General features: G+C 42.0%; 1 protein-coding gene across 2 annotated transcripts; it reads left to right on the forward strand.

The window, feature by feature from the left end:
- The first annotated feature begins 11,636 nt into the window (after positions 1-11,636).
- Positions 11,637-25,825, forward strand: LOC134077855 (plexin-B2-like). 2 transcript variants are annotated; one of them, XM_062533489.1, is made up of 15 exons: positions 11,703-11,718; positions 11,924-11,964; positions 12,495-12,907; positions 13,648-14,388; positions 16,041-16,232; positions 16,408-16,533; positions 17,485-17,585; positions 21,489-21,606; positions 21,725-21,881; positions 22,168-22,285; positions 22,607-22,718; positions 22,932-23,033; positions 23,522-23,617; positions 24,450-24,537; positions 24,799-25,825. In XM_062533489.1, exons 1-15 carry the CDS (start codon positions 11,711-11,713, stop codon positions 24,981-24,983), a joined length of 2,598 nt encoding a protein of 865 aa, XP_062389473.1. In that variant the 5' UTR covers positions 11,703-11,710; the 3' UTR covers positions 24,984-25,825. The 2 variants fall into 2 exon arrangements, with proteins under 2 accessions (XP_062389472.1, XP_062389473.1); XM_062533488.1 differs by lacking the exon at positions 11,924-11,964 and having other exon boundaries at positions 11,637-11,718.
- Positions 25,826-27,019: the final 1,194 nt, after the last annotated feature.

Here is a 27,019-nt window from a genome sequence, read left to right on the forward strand (position 1 = left end):
TCAGACATTCTTTGAAAGTTCATCTATTATATAGAATATTATAAATCAGGCAATACTGGATCATAAGCAGCCGTATAAGGCCCTAGTGACGCAAAGACCCAATATTTTCTATAGGTTCTCTTCCATACGTGAGTAAACTCATTCGTTTATGGTGCAGGCTGGTCGTTATGGCGAGGATATCCACAGTGTTCCTGGGTCTGGGATTCTGCCTAGCGTTCCACTCTCTGTGCTGCAGAGGTAAAAACATCATGTTTCAAATAGATACTTTAGTAGAATCATTATGATGTTAAACGTGTAATCAATCATGATGACCTTTTTTTTCTGTCCTCTGTTTTGCCGTACAGATATAAACATGACAACAAACCTCCACACATCTCCAGGAATAGATGTTTCTCTTTTCTGTAACATGTCTGGTGACCTAACTGTCATCAGGTGGAAGAAGGAGGACACACTAATTTTTGCCTATAGTCCATTGATAGATAGAACAAAGACAAACTTCACCTCAGACAGGATGAGTGTTGACCCTGCCACTCCAAAAACCCTCTATATATCCCACGTACATGTGCATGATGAGGGGATATACATCTGTGAGGCAATAACTCTTGAACACAAACTAACACAAACATGGAACCTGACCATTGACACAGGTATTTTTATTCCTTTGTTAGTCGCAGAAATTTGGATAAATGATGCTTGGTTGTAACACTTGGCTCGATGCTTCCTTGTAACTCACAGATGACAGCCTCTCACCATTTCAACAGATCTGCATCATCTCTGCTGCCACATCAGGAATGATTAAAATAATCATATGTGTGATAATATGTATTTACAGGTGAGTACATTTTATTTGTGCTCATTCATCGGTTATAGTCATAGTTTCATAGTTTCACCCAGTCATTTCCCAACATTGACTGGAAAGGCAATGGCAGCACAATAATATCATACTGTATTATGCTTTTGCCAATATTTGACTACACTGTGTTGTATTACTGAGATGAATGATGACATGACATGAGTCGTACTTAGACTCCCGTCCCAACCCCACTCTCACCTCCACTGGTCTTATATGTTACAGTAGCAAGACAAGCAGTTGAGGGACATCAAATTGAGGATCCAGAGAAGACATCAAATGGTTTTCCACAACCATTGCTTTTGTGGGCCATATATTTTGAGGACTTTCAGTTTTGTTTTTTGCTTCTTTTCATTTGCAAACTATGGAGCCCTTTAGATGGATCACTGCAAGATATTTTTTGCCATGTATCCAGAAAATGTATGCTCATTTTACTTAATCGTGTGAACATTTTACTAAATAGTGCACTAATTTTACTGAATTGTGTTATCCATTTAAAAAATAATTTATTGGTGTATTCTACCACTAAAAGTTATTTTGTGACTCACAGTCACCATCTAGTGGTGCTGAGAAAATAGAGCGTGTCAGTGCCAGCTTGCGGTATACCCTTAGCAAAAAGAAGCTGTACTTACTGTAGTATACTTGAAGTTTACTTTTTATATTTTACATAGTATAGTGAAGTATACGTACAGTATAATATGAAAACTATACTTTTGTTTATAATGAAAAGTATAGTCCAAGGGCCAGTCTCCCTTGAGCAACTTAAGGTTAAGCGCCTTGCTCAAGCGCACAACATTGGCAGCTGGGACTTCAACCTGCAATTTGTCCCACTAACTGCACGCTAACCGAGCTCCTTAGCCCTTATGCTACCCACTAAGCATCCCAAAGAGCAGTAGACAATGGGTCCACTCACTGCAGATGTCCAGTGATGTGAAAGTCGTCTGATTTCAATAAGTCTGGTTACACTGACTGACACTCATGCGCACCCACAGAGAGAAACAGAGAGAGAGAGAGAGAAACACACACACACATTCTCAAAAGTCTGCGCTTTTTAATGTTTGTACCATTTCACATGGACACATTTCATAAAGTAGCAGTAATAAAACAGTATAAACAAGCAACTCAGATGTGTTATGACCTTGCCTGGGTGTGAAACACCTGCAAACTGTGTTACTGATTTGCTCTGTGAAAGAACACTGCAACTCTAAGATAAAATGATCTCTCATACAGGACTAACAAATAAAGTTGATTTGGCCAGTTATAGACCATTGTTTAGTATAATGTTAACCTGATGGAGATGATGGACTCAATTCTATTTTGTGGAGGGAGAAAATCTGGGCTGGCTTCCAGGCTTGTCTAATATAATACAGTAGTAGTGGTAAATGGTCACAGTCATAGTCAAATCTAGTTGGTGATTGTGGGACAGGCTACAGGAACCAATTTTTAACGTTTAACTTTTCATCCATTAATTGATTTGACGTTGGATTATTCCAAAAACAACCCCTACTTTGGACTCACTGACAGATCATACACCACATATGTACTGTAAGACTTTGTGGCACAAACATGGAACCTGACCATTGACACAGGTATTTTTGTTACTATATTAGTTGCATAAATTTGGATAAGTGATGCTTGGTTGTAACACTCGGCTCGATGCTTCCTTGTAGCGTTCACAGATGACCGCCTCTCACCAGTTCAACAGATCTGCCTCATGTATGCTGCCACATCAGTAATAACTGGCATCATCGTATGTGCCATATTATGCTATATAGGTGAGTAAATTCTATTACGTTCATTCATCAATTAGTCATAATTGTATAGTTTTACTCTAAAACATTTCATTTTCAATGACATTTTCTGACATTGTTTAATGCTAAGTAGATGAAAATATAGTATAGTGATAGCCTGGCACGCCCTCCCAGTGACGTAACACCTTGCTGTCGCTGGTCTGGTCAACCATGGAGGTATTATAAGAACTGGAGAAAGTGAACAAGTCCCGCCCCCATTCATTTCAATGGGAATGCTAGGCTAGTGACAATTGCCAAAATAGAACGATTTTTTCAGGCTTCAACATGGCGTTTCAAGGGGCTTGTTTCCGGTGCCGTTTCACTTAGCCAATGAAGTGCCAGGTTACTGATTGACGTAAGGTACAGAAGTAGAGCTCGTGCCCACACTAAGCTCGTGCATGAGCTGAGAATGGAACAGCCACCAATCAACATGAGGAAAACGCAGGGAAAACGGCACCGGACATGATGTATTTCTGGAAAATGGCGACGAGGAAGTGCCTTGCTAATCGGCGAAGCTAATCAGTCAAATCCTGACCCCCTGTGGTAATCGGGAAGGATTTCTGAGTTCCCGAAATCTGCGGAACTGCCCCCTTTGGTCGAGAACCAATCAACTTTGAGCAGCTCCAACGGCTCTGGTTAGAGGCGTGTTCAAGGCAGAGGAAAGAGTGTTGTTATTGGTTTAAACTCGGCAAACCGCTTTCTGACATCGACCAGTAGCAAATCGAGGCAGTTAAAGGAGGCGGGTCAACCAGCGCTTGGAGAAACCGTGTTAGCACAGGCTCTTGGTCAGACTAAAGTCTCGCAGAGCCTTTGAAAGTCGATGGTAATCAGGCTAGTATAGTGATGGTGGTCTCTCTGTATATGCTTGACTAGTTCCACACAGGTTGCTATAGTGCATCACCGAGATGCATCCTCTTGCTGGCATTGTTGTTGTTGCTTTCACCTCATGCTGTTAAAACTTAGAGGTCAACACATTTGAGTCGTACATAGACTCGTGCCCCAACCCCACTCTGTCCCCCATTGGTCTTATGCTACAGTGGCACGAGCGGCTGAGGGACACTTCCAGAGAAGATATCGTGGTTTTCCACAACCACAACCACTGCTTATTTATTTATCCATGATTATTTTTTTTAATCATTTGATTGATTACTTTTACTTTCACTTCTGCTTTGCTTTGGCTGTTGTTAATAGTGCGCTTGCTGAGCGCACTAATATTGCCAGGTCCCTAATTTTTGCCCAGCTCCTGCGCCGAGAGATATCGACACCGTTCCAACTCTAAGGGCACTTTCACACCAGTAATTTGATTATTTGGTCTGCTTCAGGCAGTGAAATTGTTATTATGTAGCATATAGACTACAGTGAGGTCCGCTTTCACACCAGAAAACTAACCAAAATTGGCCTGATTGATTTTTCCTCAATGTTTATCTTCCGGTAGAAATCGGCGCCAATTTTGACTCACTATTTTGACCTACAGTCTACGGTTTGGACCCCAGTTCGCGTTCTCACCAGAGGTCGACTTTTGGTGCGGAGTCAAGCGGACCGAGACCTCCTCTTTTTGGAGGTCTCGGTCCGCTTGTTTTGGTGCGCACCCGAGTGCGATTAATGCTTTCACACCAACGAAAACGAACCGAACTAAGAGGTTTAGGTACGAATGGACCGTTTGGTGCGCAAAGGTCACAAATGTGTTCTGAGGTTCACAAAACTTGACGTAGATGCAGTGATGGGCAGTAGCGTCGCTACTTTTGTAGCGACGCTACTATAACCACATTTTTCAGTAGCTTGACGGTAACGTCGCTATTTACAAAACCAAGTAACTTTTCTGTAGCTAAGCTATTTTATTGATCAAGTAGCGCAGTAGCGTCCTCGAAAGCTATTTTCTCCTGGACATTTCTGATGTTCATACATAACAGCGTCTCCTGCAGCCATCAACACCACAAATTAGGAAGACAGCCAGAATGTTTATGTTTCCACGACAACACGCTGGGTACAAGCGCATGCGGTAGGGTTGCCACACGTTTTCCTGGGATTGTTCTCTTTTTTAAATGTCCCGTTTTTTTTGTTGCATAAGCACTTCTATCTTTTTTAAGTAGGCCTATTACCTGATGTTCACTTCTAATACAATCTACGTTCTGCTCATGCAATCCTAGGCTACTATTTTTCCTTACAGTATCTTGATCCAGCTGTGCGTATTTGATTGGTTAATGCAGCCATGCGAAACGAAAATTTACCTTAACCATCACGACCGGCCATGTATGAATTGTAATGATATGCGACCGCCTATTATCACGTAGGCCTACATTATTCTCTTCCTTGAAAATACATTTATTTTAATTACAATTTCAAAAGGCATTCTTGCATAACTAGAGCTAAAAATGTGCTCTGATTTGCATCTGTTTTTTGTGTATTGGGCTATCAATAAATCAATCTTCATATTTTAGCCCTTATCTGACTGAAAGTTGTGTTGATCACTAAAATTTCGTCGACTTGCAGTTTTAATTGAAAGTAGCTGCTATGTATCAAGCTACTTTTGACAAGATTTTGTAACTTAGCTTGCTACATTTTTATGGGTGGTAGCTTCTGTGTAGTGAAGCTGAATTTATTGTAGAGTAGCTTGTAGCTTAGCTCACTACACAAATCAAGTAGCTTGCCCATCACTGCGTAGATGATCCTTGGACCAAGCCTCACAAAAGTTACTAGAAGGATATTTGATTTTCAGAAGAGTTTGCCTGTCACAGCCAAACAGCAGCGTAGCAGCCATACAGGAAGTAGTTAATATCTCAGGAACACTTACACATATAAAAACATCTGGGTTACAATCCAGGGTTTCCCGCAGCGCTTTCCTGCTAAGGCGGCCGCCTTAACAACACAGGGCTGCCGCCTTAACTAGCGTCTTCAATAAATAAATAAATAAATATATTATGTATAGTGATATTCGCCATATTACTCTGTCATGTTTTCTCCCTGTCATTCCAAACCGTAGCCGCTAGTCTCCCTTCCCTGTAGAACGCATAAAAAAAAGAAACTTTTTCAAATCGAGTTGGCCTATATACGCACAGGCGACACGCTCATTCAGGTGCCACTGCCACGCATATCTCAGAGTGACTGCGAACACAAATAGCCTAAACCTAGCTAGATTTGATGACTGTCACAGGAATGGTTCTCCGTTGAATCTACCAAATGTATGGGATGAGCGGCATAACACTTTTGAGCGCTTTATCTTTTTTTTTTTAATCACTCGTCCACTATGAATGCATTGCATAGCCCACTGCATCTTGTAATTTGTTGTGACAAACACTTGTGCCATCTAGCCTACAGCTAACAACAACTTGTGACGGCTATTCATTCACGTGTTGTAAAATACTGAAATTGTCTGAGGTTTACGCAGGCTAGTTTAAACTTTAAACTGTAGCCTCATGCCAGTTTCATTCATCCCGACCAGGCGGGACGCACGTTTCCGTTTTGTAGAAATAATTCCTGAATGTTTTTGTTCAGAGCTGAACATGCAACTGTATTTGACAGATGACAGATTTGGTTGCTAGTGACAAAATATTAGCGTTCAATGCGGTACAATCTCGCTAATTATGTTTTAAAAAGCATTAAAAACGTTCCGGCTATATGAGCAACAGGCACGCACAATATACAGCTTCAATCAATTGCAGCTTTAGGCTACTAAATCACAATTCCATACAGTCGCAATGTTACATTTTCATACAGTTTCATATTTATTTCATGGTATATTCTAAAATATCCATTATTATAAATATTCTTGGTTTTAATAGAATATTATAATACTGACTGGCTTTAAAATATATCCTATGGTGCTATGCTGAGCAGTGCAAAGGTTTTGAAAGATACAAAAGGCCCTGTATTGGATTTGTAAACTTACACTTTTAAGGTATAATATTGTCTAAATTGTGTTAATGATGTTTAATTGGTTGCTGATACAATTAAATCTGATACAATCAATGTGAAATCCAGGTATATTGCTGTCATTAGTGTCATAATTCAACATTTTCAACATTAATGAAATGCTGACAGCCTACTAAATTTTTACTTCAGCTGACCTCCTTGTCTTTAAGGAAATCAGAAAAGAAGTTATTTAGACAAGTGTGTGCTAGACTGCTCCTGTAGCCAACAATCCCCTCTCTACCCTTTGGGAATTGAACTGTTATATGATCCTTGGTGATGTAAATTATGAACCCCCCCCCCCCCCCCCCCCCCCCCCATCGTAGGGCAGTGGCAACGATGCGGCGGGGATGCTACGGCGACGCCCCCTTCCCCTGGACAGACACCACCTTAACTAACACATTTTCTGGGGGAAACCCTGGGCTACCTCTACTTTCGTTTGATTTACTCGTGAAACCGTGGTCAAAAAGATATGGCTTGCATGTCAGATAAAAGAGGAGAGCTAGAGCTATCCACAGATACCAAATACAACCTTCTAGGCCATAAAACAGACGAAGTGACAGCAAAATAATAACTTAATTTAGCTCCACTCAGTCCGCGAATAATGACAACTTGCCGTACAGAACTGCTCTCACTCCCCCGAGTCGCGCACGCAACAGACACATAACCATATCAAGAAGTCTTCACAATGACATTTTAAATGTGAATCTTTATTATTTTACACAATTGGATATAGTTATGACATTAATAGCCTATTAATGACCTCATGTCGGAATGGCACGTTGTTTGAAAAAAAAGTTAAATACCGCCACTGCGACCATGAAAAAAAAAAATGTCGGAGTGGTGGGACTTTTTCCCATAAAGAGACATGCCTCCACTACGACAATTGGACGTCAATGTCGGAGTGCTGGTATGTCGGAATGAACGGCGGATACCTTCCTAGCTAACCCACGGATGGCCTGAATAGCTTGTGGTGATCGTCATCATGCTTTCAAGTTATAATAAACAGTTGGAAACGTTTTGAAATATAGACTTGTTTCTTTACACAGTTCGACAGTCGACAGTCTTTGCAACCTTCCAGGTAGATATTTTACTTCACAATAAAGAGTTAGCACCCTGCTAAAGCAATTCAGCCACTGACGTTACTTAATCCAATGCTAGTTACGGCTTGAATTCCTGGATACCAACAATCAAAGACCAGCCCTCCCAGCTAGCACGCACCCGTTGTATCAACGTTGACATTGGTTGACAGCGTTGAAGGTTGGACTGCGACGTTAATCCACCTTTTTCTCAACCTAGGACGCACACGTTGTATCTACGTTGATATCGGTTGACAGCGTTGAAGGGTGAACTGCGACGACGAAACAGCTTTGACATCAATGTTAGCCCACGACTGGTCGTTTGCAACTAGCAGCGTTTTTCAATAACGCAACAATTGGGGTTTCATTAAGTGTAACCCTACCTTACACCTGCATTTGTTCGTATGACAAGGATTCCCCCCCTATGACAAGAAACACTTCAACGTTGAAACAGCTTTGACATCAACGTTAGCCCATGACTGGTTGTTTGCAACTAGCAGCGTTTTTCAATAACGCAACAATTGGGGTTTCATTAAAACAGGCCAAAATCGTGCAATGTAAGCCAGCCTTTACATTGACAGACTTTGCAAAGATTTGGAAAAGATTTTTGAAAGACTACAGTCTCAGACCCTCTCACATCTAAAGCCTACCTTACATTGACAGACTTTGCAAAGATTTGGAAAAGATTTTTGAAAGACTACAGTCTCAGACCCTCTCACATCTAAAGACAATTCATTGAGTTTTTAGTCACAGTCTAGTCACAGGCCGGTCTCAGATTAGGATTTTGCAAAGATTGTGGGTCACTATTTACAAGACTGCTGCTAGATTCCTTCAAATTAATTCCATCGTGCACTAGGCTACACGTCATCATCAACAGGAACTTACATGATAGCCTACTCATATCAAAGTATTTTTTTCGCGTTTAGGGAAAGTCCTACACTAAAAAGCTCCCCCACCCCCCATATGTGGCTGTGGCTTACTAGCACACGATGCAAGAGAGGTCTGTGAGTTGATGAGTCAGAGAGAGAGAGAGAGAGGGAGTGTGAGTGTTCCACTATAATCTTAGCTTGAGGAGGAGAGGGGAAACAGGTTGGAGGGAAAAGAGGTGTGTACTGTAGGTAGGTATGATGATGATGAGCACCTGTGGTAAATTGATGCGTCTCTGGTGTCAAACAAGGAGAGTGACAGTTGAGAACATCAAGCTTCTTTGCAGAACTGGACTGCATCAAGTCTTTATACTTTACACTTTTTCCATAGTGTACTCATTATTGCTGAATAGAGTAATGTACTAACTAGAAAATCACTCAGAGAGCTGAGTATAGAGATGGTCAATATTTTCACATATCCGCCATAGTCTTTTGACTCTCAAAATGGCCAACATCAGGTTTGTTCAAGTCAATAACTATAGCCTGACGAGCCAGACCCTTGTAGTAGGGTCTGAGAACTCTAGCCTGACTCTCGCCAGACCCTTGTAGTTCCGCCATGCTCCACCAGAGGCGTTTCGCTGAGCTCCACACAAGGGTCTGGACGCGAGGGCAATCCAAACCCCTGGCGGTTGCTCAAAAAATGAGCAACCAATCAGGAGCGCCGAAGCGAGTGTTTGATTCAAATAACAATGGCGGCACGCAGCGAGGAGTCTTGTGCTGACATTGATTCTGCTATTTCAACCGTTTTGTCGGATCTATCGAGTATTCATTCTTTAAAAGATTAACAGAGAATAGTTTTGAAGACATTTATTGGTGGCAAGGATGTTTTTACTCTTCTTCCGACCGGGTTTGGCAAGAGCTTGAAGAAGCCGAGCACGTCATTCAAGATAACAGGCAAGTGGTTTATCAAATCACATGCGAGGATGTTTTACAAGGACCCGCCTTCAGAAATACATACCCTATCGAGAAGTCCCAGATCCTTGTGTGAAGCAGACAGCGAACTACAGGATCTGGCGAAAGTCAGGTTATGAGAACTCACCATAGCAGGACTCAATTGGAGGGGTGGGATAAATGGTTATCTTTCAAATTCCCTCTCAATAGGATAGTGCTAAACAAATCATCTTTTTGTTTTCAAGTAGCAGGATGCTTAACGGAGAGTTGCTAGACTACCCTGGCAGATTTGCTACTGCTAGGAGCGTCTAGATTTCTAGGCTAATCAATAACTTCTTTGACCCTGAAAATGAAGTGTTATAACTTATATAACAGTTTCAACAAGCTCAGGACAACAATGACAAAAAGCTCTTTCCATGCTTCTGCAGTCAGTGGTTTTGGGCCATATGTTTTTTATGTTATAGTGTGTAAAATGAATAAAGGTAAACATATTTGTAAGAACATGTTAGTTGCTGCGTTTACATGACAGCTTTAATTCCGAATAAAACCAAGTTAATTCAAAATAAAAGTTAATTCCGCTTTAAAAGAGACCATGTAAACGCTTATTCCGCTTGAAAATGATTATTCAGAATTAAGCTTAATTCCGATTTAAGTGGTTGGTTTATTCCGATGTTAAAGCGGAATTAACGCACTTCTTGATCATGTAAACCTTTATTCCGATTCAAAGTTTATTCCGTTTGTTTGGCGCATGCTCATACAAGGAGGAAGCAGCAGCGCATGCTCGTTTCGGCTCCGTCTTCTTCCCCCATTCTCCGGCACTCTTCTCCTCCTCAGCTGGCAAACATGAAGCTTGACAATATTCTCGAGCTGCTGGTTAAATAGTAGGCCTATTATCAGAATTACTGCGAAAACCGTTTACATTATGTTATTGCCCATGCTGTAACGTTAACCCGATATGACAAAAAAGCCGCTAGCCAGCTAAAGTTTGTTTTCTTCCGGTAGACCTTAATTAGGCTGCGTTCATGCGCCGCATGTCCAATCAGAACCCTTCCCGACCCCCAGACGTTCAGCGGAATACAATAAAGAGGAATTAACCTATGTTCCATGTAAACGCCAATTCGGAATGATTATTTCCATGTAAACTCGAAGGAGAATATTTTAATTCCTATTTATTTAATTCTGAATAAACTAATTCGGAATTAAAAACATCATGTAAAAGTGGCAAATGTCACACATGTCTGTGATATGTTCATATTTCCTGTTTAAATACTGCTCCCAGTCCCAGGCCTGTTGAGTGAATTACACACACACACACACACACACACACACACACACACACACACATAAACACTTATCTCTCTCATCTCTCTCTTTCTCCACCCCTTTTCCTCCTCACTAATGCCTGAACTGCATGACCATTGATTGCTCAATAATTTAAAACCACACACACACACACACACACACACACACACACACACACAGAGAGAGAGAGAGAGCATGCAGAACACTGTCACTACATGATGTATGATTATCACTAAGCATTAGTCATGTTTGTATTTAAATGGGTAAGCAGAATTACACTGTATCTCAGAGTGCATCTTTAAAGAGTTTCCGGTTTATTGCAGCACTTCAACTTGAGGTTCCAGATCCGGGCCTATGGCTACTAATGATGATAATTGTTAATTAATGTCAAATCAACTGTGTGCTACACAGATTATTGACATATACGTACATATTAAATGACAAATTGAAGCCATTGCATTTCAGGTAATTATATCTCACAAACACTTTGGCAGAACTATGAGACAATATGGGAGACAATAGCCTACATTAAGTTGATAACAATTTTATTCACAATCAGTTGTGTTTCTAAGTCTAATCAAGTGACCTAGAAGGCTGAAAAGTGAGTTTAGAGATGCTTGTTATCTGTCAGAAAGAAAATAAATCTAGCCTCTACAACTCTTGTCATTACTTTAAACTTTGAATATAGGCCAAACTAGGTGGGAACTGTGGCCTCTGTAGTAGCAAAAACTTGAAGTATGGATATGGACGTATGTGGTTAAAATGTGTGAAAGGGACCTACAGTACAAATCTCTTGTACATCATCCATGAACTTTCTGAGCTGCTAACCACATCCTCCACAATCTTTTTGACTGCAGTTCTTCACAAGCTACTGGTTCACATTGCAGTGCTCTCTCTCAGTGCAGGACCTTCTCCTATGGTGAAGAGTGTTCACCTCCGGTATCTGGGATTGTGTGTGAATCTTTCATGTGGAGGTAAACGTTATTTTACATTTCTCTCTTGAAGTTTACTCAGCAATATGGTCAATACATTGTCGCTGTTGTTTTTAGGATTTAGGGTTTTAAGCTCAGAATTTAATATTTATTTCTCTATGATCTGGCTCTAGCTTAAAAGGTGTGTTTGTGTGTGTGTGTGTGTGTGTGTGTGTGTGTGTGCGTAAGCCTTCGTGGCTAATTTCAGGCCAGGCCCTTGGAGCGAGGTCGTTAGGACCAATAAGATAGGTAATATCCCTCTGCCTAAACCCGCATGAATACTTTATCACAGAGCGACAATCTTTTGATTCTATTCTTTAGTCAAAAGAATTAAAATTTCATTGAGCATTTCAAAGCCGCTTTGCAGATACACAGATTTTCAAATTGCACTATTAAATTGCATAATGAATTGTCGACTGCATAATGCAATGTCTTATGGAATTGTAAATGGAACATTGCATTGCTATTTGAATGATGCTACATACAGTATACTGTATGCTTATACTTCCATACCTAAGGCCTCCAGTTATTGTGTGTCTCTGTGGTATGTTCTTGACAATGCTCATAGAATTCACCTATTTATTGGAGGACTGAAATGTGAATTGATGTGTTTTTCTTTCTCTTGTCCTGTACTATAATGAAGTGTTAAATTGTCCCTTCCTCTCTTTCTCCATCTCTCTCTCATCTCCCTTCTCTCTTCCCCATTCTCTATCTCTTTCACCCTCCCCCCATCCCTCCCTCTCTCTCTCTCTCTCTCCATCCATTTCTCTCTCCAGCAGAGATGGCGCTGTGGGCCCTAGCAGGGGCGATTTTGTCTCTCTCCATCCATCCCTCTCCCTGCAGTAGCAGCATCAGCAGCAGCACCTGTGACACCGCCTGCTCTTTCACCTCTAAGACCCTCATCAACAACGTGGTCCAGGACCCCACCACCGGCCGCGTCTACGTGGGTGCGGTCAACTCCGTCTACCAGCTGGATGCCAACCTGTCCCTGGAGCATCAGCTTGAGACTGGTCCGCGCATGGACAACCCCTACTGCACTCCACCTGTCACACCATCAATGTGCCACGACCCCAAGGACACAAACAACCACAACAAGCTGCTGCTGGTGAACTCGGCTAACGGCAGCCTGGTGGTGTGTGGGAGTGTGTTCCACGGCATCTGCTCGCTGGTCAATCTCACTAATGTGGAACAGGTGCCCAGGATGAGTTTTTATACTGTATGATTCAGCATACCGTTTTGGAACACATGCTAAAGTTGACTATAAAGAGAAATTTAAAATCATCTTTTGGAAATTTGGATCTTAATGGCATTTAAAAAATTAAAATAAATAAAAATGTGCCTGCCTCTATAGGAACTTTAACACATAGGGTTAAAATAGGGTTTCCAATACTTATGACCTCTGGATTTTAAAGAAAACATGTATCTATTTACGTTATATTATTCAAGTATTCTTACAAAGAAAACTGATGTCCTTAAAGGTTGGATATTTCCTCATTTTTTAATTAAGATAAATTTCCAAAGGATTTTATATTCCTCTTTATAGTCAATTTTAGCACATGTTCCAATACTTATGGAGTGCACTAGTACAAAGGCCTGAAATGGATGTCACAGAGAGTTTATAGTTATTGTATTGATGATGAAATATGTGCAGTTTGTATGATTCTATGACGCTGAAGAGAGTTGGATAGGGCACCCCCTCTGCAGGTCGTGCTCACGATGTGTTTTTGTTTGATATAACATAGGCTGTGTGACGCAGCCTGTGTCCAAAATCCTGCCTTTTAACTTCATCGCTGGTACCTTGATGCCTGTTATTATGAGACATTGAGGCCGTCTCGCCCCCCCCCCCCCCCCCCCCCAGCAACAGGTGCTCAGAATGTATGGATTCTATATGATCTCTCTCTCTCTCTCTGTCTCTCTCTTGTTGTGTCGCAGCTGCTCTACTACAGTGACCGTAAAGGGGAGAAGTCCTACGTGGCCAGTACAGAGGAGAGTGTGAATGTCGTCGCGGTATTGTCCTCCATCGTTATCAGCCCCCACATCCATAGTGTCTTCCTAGTCGCCAAGGGTTACGGCCCAGTCGATGGCTCCGAGTTGATTAGCACGCGCATGCTCGAAGAGTTCCTCGAGTTTGAGATGTTCGAGAACATCGTGGATGCCTTCACAGTGAAGGCGAGCTCCTTCGCACAGCGCTACCTGCACGACTTCCGCCACGCCTTCAAGGACAACGGCTTCGTCTACTTCCTGTTCTCACGCGCCACCGATATGGGCAACAAGGCCAGGGTCACATTCGTGGCACGCCTTTGCGAGAATGACAACCACTACTACTCTTACACAGAGCTGCAGCTCAACTGTGGCCGCTCCAACCGCTACAACAAGATCCAGTCGGCATATGTGGCGCCAGCCGGCGTGGAGCTGGCCCACGACCTGACTGCCGCCGGCGAGCACGGAACGGTGGAGCCCAATGACCTGGTGGTGTACGCCGTCTTCAGCTCGGACGAGGACCCGGCAGGATACTCCGCGCTATGCATGTACCCGCTGGCCAGTGTGAACCGGGCGCTGAAGAGGATCAACAGTGCATGCTACAACAACATGGGCCTCATCAACGGCAAGGGCGCTGTCTACGTGCCATACTTCACCCTGGTGTCCAACTTATGCAGTTCCTCGGTTTTACATGTAGGTCTCACCTAACGGGATACGTCTTTCTGTTTTTGTAAATTTTTGGGCTTTTTAGCCTTTATTGTGATAGGTCTGTGAGGAGACCGATTTGTTTGTGCCACCTGACGTCACAGTAACTTTGCGCCGCCATCTTGCCGACCGATTCGTCTGTAAGGAGACTGATAGGAAGTGAGTGGGAGGGAGAGAGATGGGTTGGGATCAGGAAATGACACAGGTCAGACTCAAACCGGGGTCCCTGTAGGCACTTGGTATTGTGGTACAGTAGCTAAAGCCAGTTAGGCCACAGTGTCCACTAGGATGCATCCTTCACTTGCATGTGTATTGTCTGAAATACCATCTAGTCATCTCCTTTCGAAGTTGCGTCCATAAAAATGAATGCAGTGTCATCACTTTTTAATTTACAGTACCTTGTTAGATGTCTATGAGAGTGTAAAAAGTGTATATAAATAATGCACTATTATACAAAGAAATGAATAATATTCATTATACAACAATTGGGTTCGATGGAACTATTTGTTTCTGATTGGCCGGGAGACATTCCATGAGAATATCCCTGGATATTTCAACCAAAGATGATCTTTGATTTCAACTCAAGTATAAACAAACCGTCCCGTTGCATCCAAGCTGAAATACAGACGGCCAGAACATAGTATATGACAGAGGTGGATTTTAGTTAGTTGGATGGCATGTAGGCTAAGTAAAATAGTGATGTTTCAAAGTTAAAACCATGTCCTAACCAGACGCGATGTGAGCGTTTAATTACAGTAGGCTACATTGTTTTCAATTGGAGTGTCCTGACTGCAAGCGATCAGCCTCTGGTCTCGTGGCTACGGCCGAATAACACCCGTGGGAATATCTATTACCAACCCCACTCTCATTCGCGCTATATTGCTTAAGGTGCTGTGTCCACCAAACGCGTTTTTAACAGCCAGAGCGCCCTCAACCTCCTTCTATCGGCGCTTCGATAAGTGTTTATTGTTGCTAAGTTACCAAAACCGGAGACGGTTTATAACGAGAAGTGACATTGACGAGCCCGGCGCTGTTCTAAAAGTTGAACAGATTTCAACTTTGAGCGCTCTGAGCGCTGCGACAAAAAACGGTCGGCGCCGAGAGTTTTTTTCTGCCGAGGGCGCTCAGCGCTGTGAACGCTGAGCTACATAGACTTTACATTGAAAATTGTCGCCGTCGGCGCAAAAAACGCGTTTGGTGGACACAACACCTAAAGCAACACTAAAGCACTTTTCCTGTCGTACACACTATTTGTTTACCCAGCAAATAACAGACAAGGTAGAATATGTTGCATGCTTTTATGAAAGTATGATGTATTGCGACATCGAAGCAAGACAAATTTATAGTTTCTGATGTCTCATTTCATGGAACTACAGATACACTACCCCACCTCATAAAGTTACATAGTGCGGTTATAGCCGATAGAGGGCCGTGAAGTGAAAGCAGAAGTGCCGTTCACCCTGTCACGAGTTGATGAACTGCTGAAATGATTTTGGAAACATTATTTTAAGGTACAAAAAACATTATTTTAAACTACAAAAAAGTAATCATGATCAAGTCATAGCAAACTTTTGAAAAAAAGTTATATTTCCATTATATAACATAAGCATAACACTCTTTCGTTCTTCCTCATCCTCCAGGACAGGGACCTGACGGAGACCTTCAAGTGCAGCGCAGAGTTCCTCCCATCCCCGCTGGCAGGCACGCCCGAGTTTGCCCTCTCTGCCTCCGAAGCCCACACCAGCTCTGATCTCCTCACCGCTGTGGCCGTGGCCGTGGAAACCAAACATACGGTGGCGTTCCTGGGCACCAAAGGAGGCGAAGTACTCAAGGTGAGAGAAGGAGAGAATGGTGAAGGAGAGGACGCGGCAGAGGAGGGAGAGGGATGGCATGTTGGAGTTGCTACATTTTGACGGTGCTATGATTTATCATGGGGAAAATAATATCCATGAATGAATACACACTACAGTGTCCTCAACTTTAACCTCTGAACCTTGTGCTTTGCAGGTGCACCTGACCAGTAGCCCCTACTTCTACGGGAGAGTATCAGGGGACAACACGGGGGAGAAGATCAACAAGAACCTGTTCTTCGACCTCAAGAAAGACCACCTCTACATCACCTCCGAGAAGATGGTAAGGTGGTTGTAGAGTTGTACCTCTGTTGCCTTGAGGCCAGGACACACCAAGACGACGGCATCCAATGGCCAATAATCGGGTTGTTGTGTCCCGGCCTTTACAGGGAGGCTACACCGAGTGCGTAACTGAAGTGTTTGGTTCGCGAAGCGTCGACTACAACAATTAGCTTCCACAATGGAGCTGGCTGCACCAGACGTGAGGGCAGCGCATACATTTGAAAATAATAGACCAGTCTTCTAAAACTACTTTTAGGCTCCACGAACAGAGTGCTTCAGTTACAGTACATGCCTGGTGTAGTCTCTCTGTTAGTGCTAGTGGCTGACACAGTTGTGCCCTTGAGCCAGGCACCTAATGTTTTGAGGAGACTGGTAATGGTTGTGTTTCCAAGATTCGTTAAGAAGTGCTAAGATCTTCTTAGGAGCGCTCAAAGAACGTTCTAAGAACGCTCCTAAGAAGACCTTAGCACTTAAGAGCTTCTTAACGAATCTGGGAAACGCGGCCAATGTAAGTTCAATGAATCACCGCCACATATTCACTTCACGGTGGATGATGGCTGTCTTCAACACCTCAGTATGGTTGGTGTTAAGTGTAATTTAATATCTTATTTTATGCAGTGGATGTTGTGAAGCTTTTGTCGACTTGCTCTCATCTCAGGTTGTTTAGCTGCATTCAGATAGACACACAGACACTATTTTTAATGTTCCTCTCTCATTTAGCAGCTAACTGAATGTGCCTAATGCATTCTTCTCCTCTTCACTGATAATCACTAGCCTGACGCTGTCATTTTCAAAATTAGAATCAGAATTTAAGACTAATACTGCTCCATTGGGATGTGATTATTCCCGTGTTTCAACCAAACAACCGGGAAAAAATGGCTCTTCACTCAATTGGATAAACCTCCAACCAATCAGGTGATGTGGTTGATTACGTTACCTCTGTGTGTTCCAGATCACCATGGCACCAGTGCAGGCATGCCACCTTCAGACGGACTGCCAGTCCTGCATGGCGCTCAGGGACCCCTACTGCGGGTGGTGTGTCCTCGAGGGCAGGTCAGTGTGTGTGTGTGTGTGTGCGTGCGTACGTGTGCGTGTGTGTGTGTGTGTGTATGTGTGCGTGTGTGTGTGTGTGTATGTGTGTGTGTGTGTGCGTGTGTCGATGTGCGTGCGTACGTGTGCGTGTGTGGATATGTGTGTGTGTGTGTGTGTGTGTGTGTGTGTGTGTATGTGTGTGCGCGTGTGTTTGTGTGTCGATATGTGTGCGTTTGTTTGTGTGTGTGGATACAGTATGTGTGTGTGTGTGTGTGTCTGTGCATGTATGTGCGTCTGTGCGTGTGTATAAGTGTGCGTATGTACGCATTAGTTTGTGTGTGTGTGTGTGGGAAACACTCCCCTGTCATCATAGGTAACCTAAAATCCAAAATGTTCCCACACACCAGACCTATAAGAGGCTGGCGCATCCTGGCGATAAGTTGTAATACATTCCAATGTGCGTGAATTAAGTGGCCACTTCTAAGGGTACCCACTGTACTTCAGCTTACTACAGACTTATCATTATCTACTTCTATAATCATGGAGCAACGATTTGGGCGAATGCAATGTTCAAGAAAACAGGCAGGAGAAGGGAGATGATTTTCTGACAATTCGACAATGAAACTGAATTGCGCAAGTCGCCCAGTTTCTCGTTTGCCAGACAATATTTTCTGTCGCTAAAATTGCATGAAGTCGCTAAAGCTAGCAACAAATAAGTCACTAAATTGGCAACACTGAGCACTGAGAGACCAAGAAAATGACTGAATTGACTTCCAGGTCACAGCAATCGAAAAAAATAAATAAATATCAAATTAATAACCAGCTAATTACCTGGTTTCATTCTCATTGAGCTCAATGCAATTCAAACCAGCTAATTAGCTAACAGCTAATAACTGACATTAAGCATGCCAAACTCTTAGTATGGTGAAGGTATAGTGTTGATGTGGGGTTATTTTAATTCCAAAGGCCAAGGGGATTTTGTCAGGGTGCATAGTGTCCTGGATCCATGAAATAACTGGCCTTTAAAAATACAAATAAAAATCCTTTATGGGAATTTAACATGGGCGTTCCAATACTTATGACCCCCTATATTTTAAGGAAAACATTTATTTATTTACAATACATTATTCATTCACAAAGAAAATTGATGTCATTAAAGGTTGAATATTTCCTCAGTGTTTCATTTAAGGCATTAAGATCAATTTCCAAAAAATGATTTTATATTTAACTTTAAGCAGGGTCATTCCACGTCAAATCAACCAGAGCACACGCACTTGCGTCACAAAACACCAATTTGACTTGTCTTATGCAAATCTTTCTTTTTCATTTCCCACCCTAAACATGGACAAAATGCACCATTGAGATCAATATGTTTTGTCCCCACCCCGGCAATTTCAGTGATTCAGTGATTTTAGTGGCACCTAGTGGTTACTCTATACAAAACACATCTCTCAATAGATCTCAATGGTGCATTTTGCCCTTGTTTAGGGTGGGAAATAAAAAAAGAAAGATTTGCATAAGACAAGTCAAATTGGTGTTTTTAAAAAGAAGAGGTAATGCAGATTATAGAAAAAAATATAAAAAAAATCTTTATATATTCCCACCAGTGTTGTGCACGTTCACACTCTTCAGTAACTAGTTCAAAGTTCAGTTCACACATGTGCAAAGTGAACTGTTCACGTTCATAGTTCACCATTTTTAATTTTGAACTAGTTCAAATTCAGTTCATTTGAATGAAAATCTGTTTCTGACGGAATATAGGCTACAGCCACCTGTTGTTCTCATCTAATTGAGAATGTCCATAAATTGGGCTTTATTTCGCTGGGCAGATACATTTCTTTTAGGTCTATGGCAGGTACCGACGCCTAAGAGGGGTCTTAAGGCTTATTTGTTTAATATGCACTTAGTCCTTTGAGTTTGTGATGTGTTATGGTTTGTATAATAGTATTGTTTTGTTATAATTTGTCCATTGATAGAATTTGACATTTATTTTGCTATTGTCCTTAAATTTAGCCATACCATGCTTTAGTTATTATTATTATATATAAGTAACTGAGTGACTTATTTGATTGCTATTCTCATTTCACTGTTTTATTTCTCATTAGGTTAGTGCTTAAAATTATTGTTTTACTGATAATATTACTATTCTCCCTATTTTGTAATTGTTCACTGTTAATTTAATTTGTATTGTTATTTACTTGTATGTCGCTTTGGACAAAGGCGTCTGCTAAATAACCATAACCATAACCATAACCATAATAAATGCGGCCGCGCATTTATTAATAATTAATAATAAATGCGTTAGCTGTGCATGCCTGACAGCGGAAGAGTGTAGCTTTTACACCGGGAGTATGGAGTATGCATTACCTGCAGCGATGGAACTGTTCAGTGACATACTGTAGGGCTCTTTGAACACGTTATGCATCCCTCTATCATCACTGACAAGTGCAGAATCTTTCCGCGATTGCATTCACATAGCAGCGGTTCCGTGTACAATGCATCATGCGTAACGTGATCATGGGTAATGTAGTAAGGTAGTGCAAAGCTGTAGTTTAGGAGTGGCGCCCGTGGGCAGTGAGTAACGACATACTGTTTCTAAATTGCCAGCAGATAGTGTCACTCGACTTCTCAGGACAAAATAAATTCCGTAGCCTAACGTTTAATTGGACATCAACAGTGACGTTCGTCGTTCATTTAACATAATCTGAGCGAATTCACGTTCAAATTCATTATTTACAAATGTGTTGCGTTCAGTTCAGCGTTCACAGAAAAATGAACGTGTTCAATGAACGCGTTCTTTTGAACTCGTTCATGCACAACACTGATTCCCACAAGGTGTTAGGGTGCTCTGAATATGAGATCCAAATTTTTTTTTCAAACTTGTGAGGTCTGCTGTTCAGTCCCTGATGGATTTTCTTTTCTCTTCATTGCTTTTTCGGAGAGTGTTTCTACTTATTTCAATAAGAAAAAAAAACCAAGATCCTATGTTGAGTGAAAATTTGTCTTCTGAAGGCCTAAACAGAACCCAGCCAAGAACGCCAATAAAATGTTGATCAACTTTGAGGGACTGCTATGACCATGCAGGATCATCCAGACTACTCTTGGTGATTTTACTGCATACTATTCCTATTTATGCACCAGCCTGCAAAATTTGAGCCTCCTACAGATTCTAGTTCTTGAGCAATGAGCATGTGAACTTTGACAAAAAAAAGAGGCAGAACAAATTTGACACCCCCCTCCCCCGTAAAACTGTCTGTTACTTGAAAAGTATTGATCTTAGCACAAAAACATTTTACAGAGTGTCTCCTGGGTAACATAGGCACACATGGTATTTTTTCAGATTTTTTTGAGACGCAAGTGCGTGTGCTCTGGTTGATTTGGCGTGGAATGACCCAGCATGTGTTCCAATACTTTTGGAGGGTACTGTATAGTCATTGGTGTAGACAATTATGCATTCTTCAGAGGTTACTATCATAAAATAAACAAACAGACAGACAAACAAAAAACTTCTCCTGGACACTGGACTTCCCCGTTGACTAAGATGTGACATGATCAGGTTGGCTAAAACAAAAAAGACAGCAATGCTGCTTTGCGATTGTTGGACTTTTATTTTGAGAAGTTTTTGACGTTTTGTCTTCCACATTCATGAAAGGGTTGGTATGAATGTTGAGTCATATTTCATGAAACAGTCATGAATGCTTCATGTGCAGTTCATGACAGCTGTTATGAATGTGTTATGAAAGAACCCGTCAAGTAAAGTGTAACCATAATATTTAATTACATAAACAACCAAATTAGCTAAAAACCGTAGTAGCAACAAGCAGTGTTGTTTAAGTGAGGCAGGTTGTGGACTACTAACTTTTGAAGGTTAATCCAAAGGCCCATCCCATCCAAAGCTGACTTGGCCCATCCAATGTGTGGTAGGTGTACGAGGAGGTTGGAGTGTGTGAGCGCAAAGAAGGAGGACGCCTGGCTCTGGAGTCCCCAGCAAAAGTGTGTGACCATCCAAAAGTTCAACATCAGCTGTGAGAAGCCACAAGATGTAGGTACACACACACACACACACACTTGTAGAGGATCTACAGTATACAGTGTTCTGTGAGTGAAAATGTATCCACTGTTCTGTTTTGTTTACTTTCTATTGGATTTTTTTTGGTAAGCTGATGATCGAGATCTCGGACCTCCCTTCGATCGATGCACTTTATCATCCAATATGCATGTTTGGGCTGTTGGAGAGGAAGGCTGTTGTCAATGGGACAGTGGTCATCTGTAGCCTGACAGAGGTGAACTGGATCCCTCCCTCATCTAAGACTCAAGGTGAGTCACACAAACATACTCACAAATGAATACATGCACACACACACACACACACACAGAGACAGACACATACACATACACATACATACACATACACACACTCAAGAATATAAACACACACACACACACACGAGAGGCTCACAGATACAAACACCAGTACACAGATACCTGTATCTCAGATGCTATAGCTGGACTAGGTTTTAAGTAACTTTAAACATATATGAAGATGATGAAATTTACCTGTGTGTATGTGTGCGTGTGTGCGCGTGTGCATGCATGCGTGTAGATTTTGTGGCAGTGAGGTTCCTGTTGACGTCTCGTCGTGATGGCCGTAAGGTGGAGGTGGCGGTCAGTGAGTTTCAGTTCTACCACACCACCGTAGTGAAGAATACAGAACACACACCGTGAGTACTCCCAGATAAACTACACACATACACATACACACAGACACAGACACACACACAGACAGACAGACAGACAGACACATACACAGCGACACACACACACACACACACACACACATGCACACACACACACACACACACACACACACACACACACACACACACACACACACACACACACACACACACACACACACACACACACACACACACACACACACACACACAACTCACACTGATGCTGAAGTATACATTGCCCTTCCCCACCCCTGGGATTGGCTGCTCCCATCTCTAACTCCTCCCTGATGGGCTGTTCCTCAGGTGCTGGGCGTGTGTCAACAGTCAGCGGAGTTGTCAGTGGAACACCATGGACCACACATGCAGTGACAGCGACAATACTATAGGTGGCGCTCATATCATCAAACACAAGGAGGTAAGAGTTTGTGAAGGGCGGCCCATGTGAAAAGATGGGCAAAATGAGATTGATCTTCAGACTAGCATTAGCAGGCGAGATTAGACTGATCTTTACACTATCGTTAGGCAGGTAAGATGAGGCTGATCTTTATTCTCGTATTTGTATAGGATATGACTGAGACTAATGTTTGATAAGACAGCAGGTGATAAGACTGATGCTTGTCATTCACAGGGAGAGAGCTGCCCTCGGTTTGAGAATCCTCAACCCTTGTTCATCCCTGTGGGCATCAAGACTCCCATCACCTTCCAGGGCAAGAAGCTGGATGTCTACTCAGTAAGGAAATCAAGGACAACATGCATCATTTACACAAAATTACACTTTTATTTGACATGACTCTCTTGAGTTTATTTTAAAGAAACTCAATACAGTTATTTTTACCTTACAATAATAGCTTCAAACTCATTTGTCATGAGTTTATACCGACATATATAATAATACAAAGAATGAAGTGATTGAGTAGGTTCATGACGTAGTCACACTATCTGGAGATATATTCTTTGGTCACAGCTATTGTGAGATTTACAGCTCCCACTGACTTCTATTCAACACATCATAAGAATACTTTTGTTGTTTAAGAGAGAAAGGATTTCAATTACACTTAAAAAAAAAAAATGTTGATTGTGATTCAAAGAGAGAAGGGTTTTTGGTTTTTCCTTTTTGGTCTTGGTTCATCAATGGCCTCCACACTTTGCAGCCATATAAAACAATTGGTTCAATATAATTCTCTCTCTTTCTCTCTCCTTCACCCTCTGTGTTTGTAGGGCAAAAGCGTCAAGATTGGCACTGACCTCATGAACCAGGAGGAGGAAGTGGTCATCCAGAAAGCAGGGTCAAAGTTCAACTTCAGTGGATATGAGGTTGGTGTCAAAGTCATTGTTGCCACTAAATGTTGGTATCTACTGTATATGACTGCCTGTTTCTCCCATACTCTCTCATATCTCTGTATCACTGTATATTTCTCTCTCTCTATCTGTCTTTCTTTCTCTATCTCTCTCATTCTGTCTCTCGCTCTTCCATAGTTTGTTCTGTAGTCTTCCCCCTCCATCTCCTCATGCGTTTCATGCAATGTCAATGTCTGCCTTGGGTGTGTTGGACATCACATAGTGTTTGCTCATCGGGCTTGTGCAAAATTCAGAATTTAATTGAGAATGACAGCTAAATTCCAATGTTTTTTTTTTTTTTTTTTAATTGAATTAAAATTGACGTCCAAATCAGGATATAGAATTACAAATCAAATTTGAATGAAAGGAAGTGGAATTGAAATTCAATGAAATTCAAAGAAATTCTTAAACATAATGTAAGGGTAGTGTTTAACAATGAAGTTTCACAGTGTATGTCAGATATGACACAACTTATAACTTAAAACATACATTTCCAAAGTAGCCTTCACAAAACTGAATGTATGTGGGAGAGAGGGTGTGTGTGTGTGTTTGTGTGCGTGTGTGTGTGTGTGTGTGTGTGTGTGTGTGTGTGAGCAGATTTCTTTACATGAATTGAATGCAGTGTTGTTTGTCTATTACCTGCTGAGATGTGAATGGTGTGCTGACTTGTCTAGCAGAGCTTGATACTCTCAGACGGTGCTCACACACACACACACACACACACACACACACACTGCATCCAAGGTTGTTTTCCCACCAATACAATGTGTTTTGTGTGTGTGTGTGCGTGTATCTCCTCTTTGTATAGTTTTCCTTTGACAAATCCCAAGAGGTGAATGTAACGTTCCACATCAAGGACATGGCAACTGAGAAGAAGATCGACAGCACCCTGCAAGGTGAGTGGAAGGCTGTGTGACACAAGTGGAACCTCACCCAATCTGTTTTTACTGCTTGAAATTTTAGTGTGAGATTACGTGTGACGTTAGCACAAGCTAGCAAGAGAAAAGAAGAAATGCACAGCTCAATTCACAGGATTGAGAGCTAATCACACTAGCAAGTGTCTCTTCAGCAGTGCTGTATAACAGCTCTCTTGGCTATGAATGTGACTGAGTGTGTGTGTGCGTGTGTGTTACTCACATGTTTTCTTCTCTCCTCAGTGGTGCTGTATAACTGCTCAGTTGGTTGTGAGGATTGCATCGAGTGTCAGAATGTCAACAAGATGTACGGCTGTGTGTGGTGCCCCACCACCCACTCCTGCATCTACAAGGACCTCTGTCCAGAGGAGGAACAGCGGTGCCCAGTGCACACATACTGTCTTGCACAACCTGACTGGGACCCATGACCAGAGGGTGCTTGTTGGGTAGATGAAATGGAAATCAGAACCATAGACCTCTGAAGTTCGCCTACAAAAAGGATCCAAAGCTGCCATCTTTGCCCATATAAGGAGATCTGGGTGTTAATTGAAGCTAACTGCCTATGGCAAGTTGCATGGTAAGTTAGCTCTGGGGTAGCAAAGATCAAAGTGTGCCGTCTTCACCTACCGAAGATCACAGTATCCACTAGACGGCAGTGGACAAAACTGTGTAGTGAAAAACGTCTGCATTTCCAATGTCATCGTCCCCGCGAGAGTTTAACAGGTGCGATAATTGAAAATCCCATAGTTATTTTCCCATAGAAAAAATCTCAAGATACCGGATCTCCTTATTTGGGCAAAGATGGTGGCTTTTTTGTAGGCGAACTTCTGAGGTCTATTGTGGAGCAGGGTACCAGTTACCATGGTAATTAGTTCTGGCCAGGGCACTGTGAATTCCACTCGAAATGTCCAGCGATGTGATTTGTGAAAAAGAAAAGTTATGTTTTTTGACAGTTGCCAGTGTATTTTTTATTTTTTTGCTTGATTCTTACAGATGGTACGGGTTGAGAATGCTCCTTTCTTTCCCGCACATCGGGACTCCCGAAGCATCGGGACTGTAATTAAAACTGCAACCGCAAGGGGGCAACATAAGACCGCCCTAATAAAATGAAGGTTCGGCTCATACCGGAAAACACGGAAAAACCCGAAGACACCGCGCTGGTGACAAGCGGAGAAAAGAGACATCACGCTCGGCATGTCAGATTGCAGTTTCAGAGTTTTCGAATGTTTTACAGCCTATCTCACAGCTGGCTCTCTCACTCGACGTAGCCTATAACTCAGTCAGTCCAGCAGAGATGCCAGAGCAACGTTTTGGTCAATGGAGAGGGAGAGAAATGCTCCGCATATCCGTCTCATTTAATCCGTCTCATTTAATCATTAAAATGAAGGTGATGATTGGCGAAATTATAATCAAACGACGTTTCAATAAACCATTGTTGAAATTAATGAAAGTGGTTTTAGAAGCCTTCAATTCAACCTGAAAGAATCGACTGAAAGATTTAAAACGGAGGCATGTTCATTTTAACCGGCGACGCTGGGTAGCTTACCCAGCACTTGTTATCACAGATTTTGTCCCCACCACTTTTGACAACTGAAAATAAAATGTATTTAACAGAAATATCTTTAATACATGCCTATCATGTCACTTTACTTATAACTGTAGGCTACATGCATGGAGAAGATCGCGCATTTTGTAACATTGTAACAATGGATGGTCAGATATGCGATAGGGCAGTGAGGGTGATTAATTGTAACCATCGACTAGTAGGCCTAGCTCCGAAAAAGAAGTTTCTAGCAACTTAGAACTATATGGATCTCGTAATGCATGTTCATGTTGATTCAGAGATAGACATAGACTACCGTGGGCTACTGTGCGTCAATATAACAGCATTTTATCATGTGGTGAATTAATGACTAACGTCAGTTTAACATGTCAGAACTTTTGATCGGCGTTTCAAGTGCATGCCGCGAATAAATGAACTCGACTGACTGAATCCTTTATATTTCTTGGCTAATCGTGAGGGTAACGACTGACTGTGGCGTAACTGGTTAAGGCATCTCTATCACACGTCAGCGACCGGGGTTCAATACCTACTTCACGAACCTCTCCGGAACCCATTAAGACAAAAGGCATTATTTTATTAAAAAAATGAAAGTTTTGCGATTTTTTTTATGATTGCAATGTCTGCTGAAAAGAAAAGTTAATATGTGAATTCGTGGTTCAGCGCGCACACACACACACATTTTTACATTTACATAATAGGGCTCGGGCACACGCCTTGCACTCTAGGAATATCGCCGCCATTTGGTAGCGCACTGAACGTAATATCCATTCAGAATTCAGATGCACAAGACAAGAAGCAGAAATATAGTAGCGATTTATTCTTTTCCTCTTGCGATCGTGGGTTGCACTGTTACACCCCACTACACAGCAATATACGACCAAGAAGGCAAAAACTAGGTAA

The sequence above is a fragment of the Sardina pilchardus genome, chromosome 4, assembly GCF_963854185.1.
Source record: "Sardina pilchardus chromosome 4, fSarPil1.1, whole genome shotgun sequence".
Taxonomy (NCBI): domain Eukaryota; kingdom Metazoa; phylum Chordata; class Actinopteri; order Clupeiformes; family Clupeidae; genus Sardina; species Sardina pilchardus.

Excerpts from the sequence above, each read along its gene's own strand:
- LOC134077855 (XM_062533488.1), top strand. The coding sequence starts at position 11,661 with ATGGTGAAGAGTGTTCACCTCCGGTATCTGGGATTGTGTGTGAATCTT. Across the intron at positions 21,607-21,724 it reads GCTGTGAGAAGCCACAAGAT|CTGATGATCGAGATCTCGGA; the intron begins GTAGGTACACAC and ends TTTTTTGGTAAG. Across the intron at positions 22,719-22,931 it reads ATATCATCAAACACAAGGAG|GGAGAGAGCTGCCCTCGGTT; the intron begins GTAAGAGTTTGT and ends TGTCATTCACAG.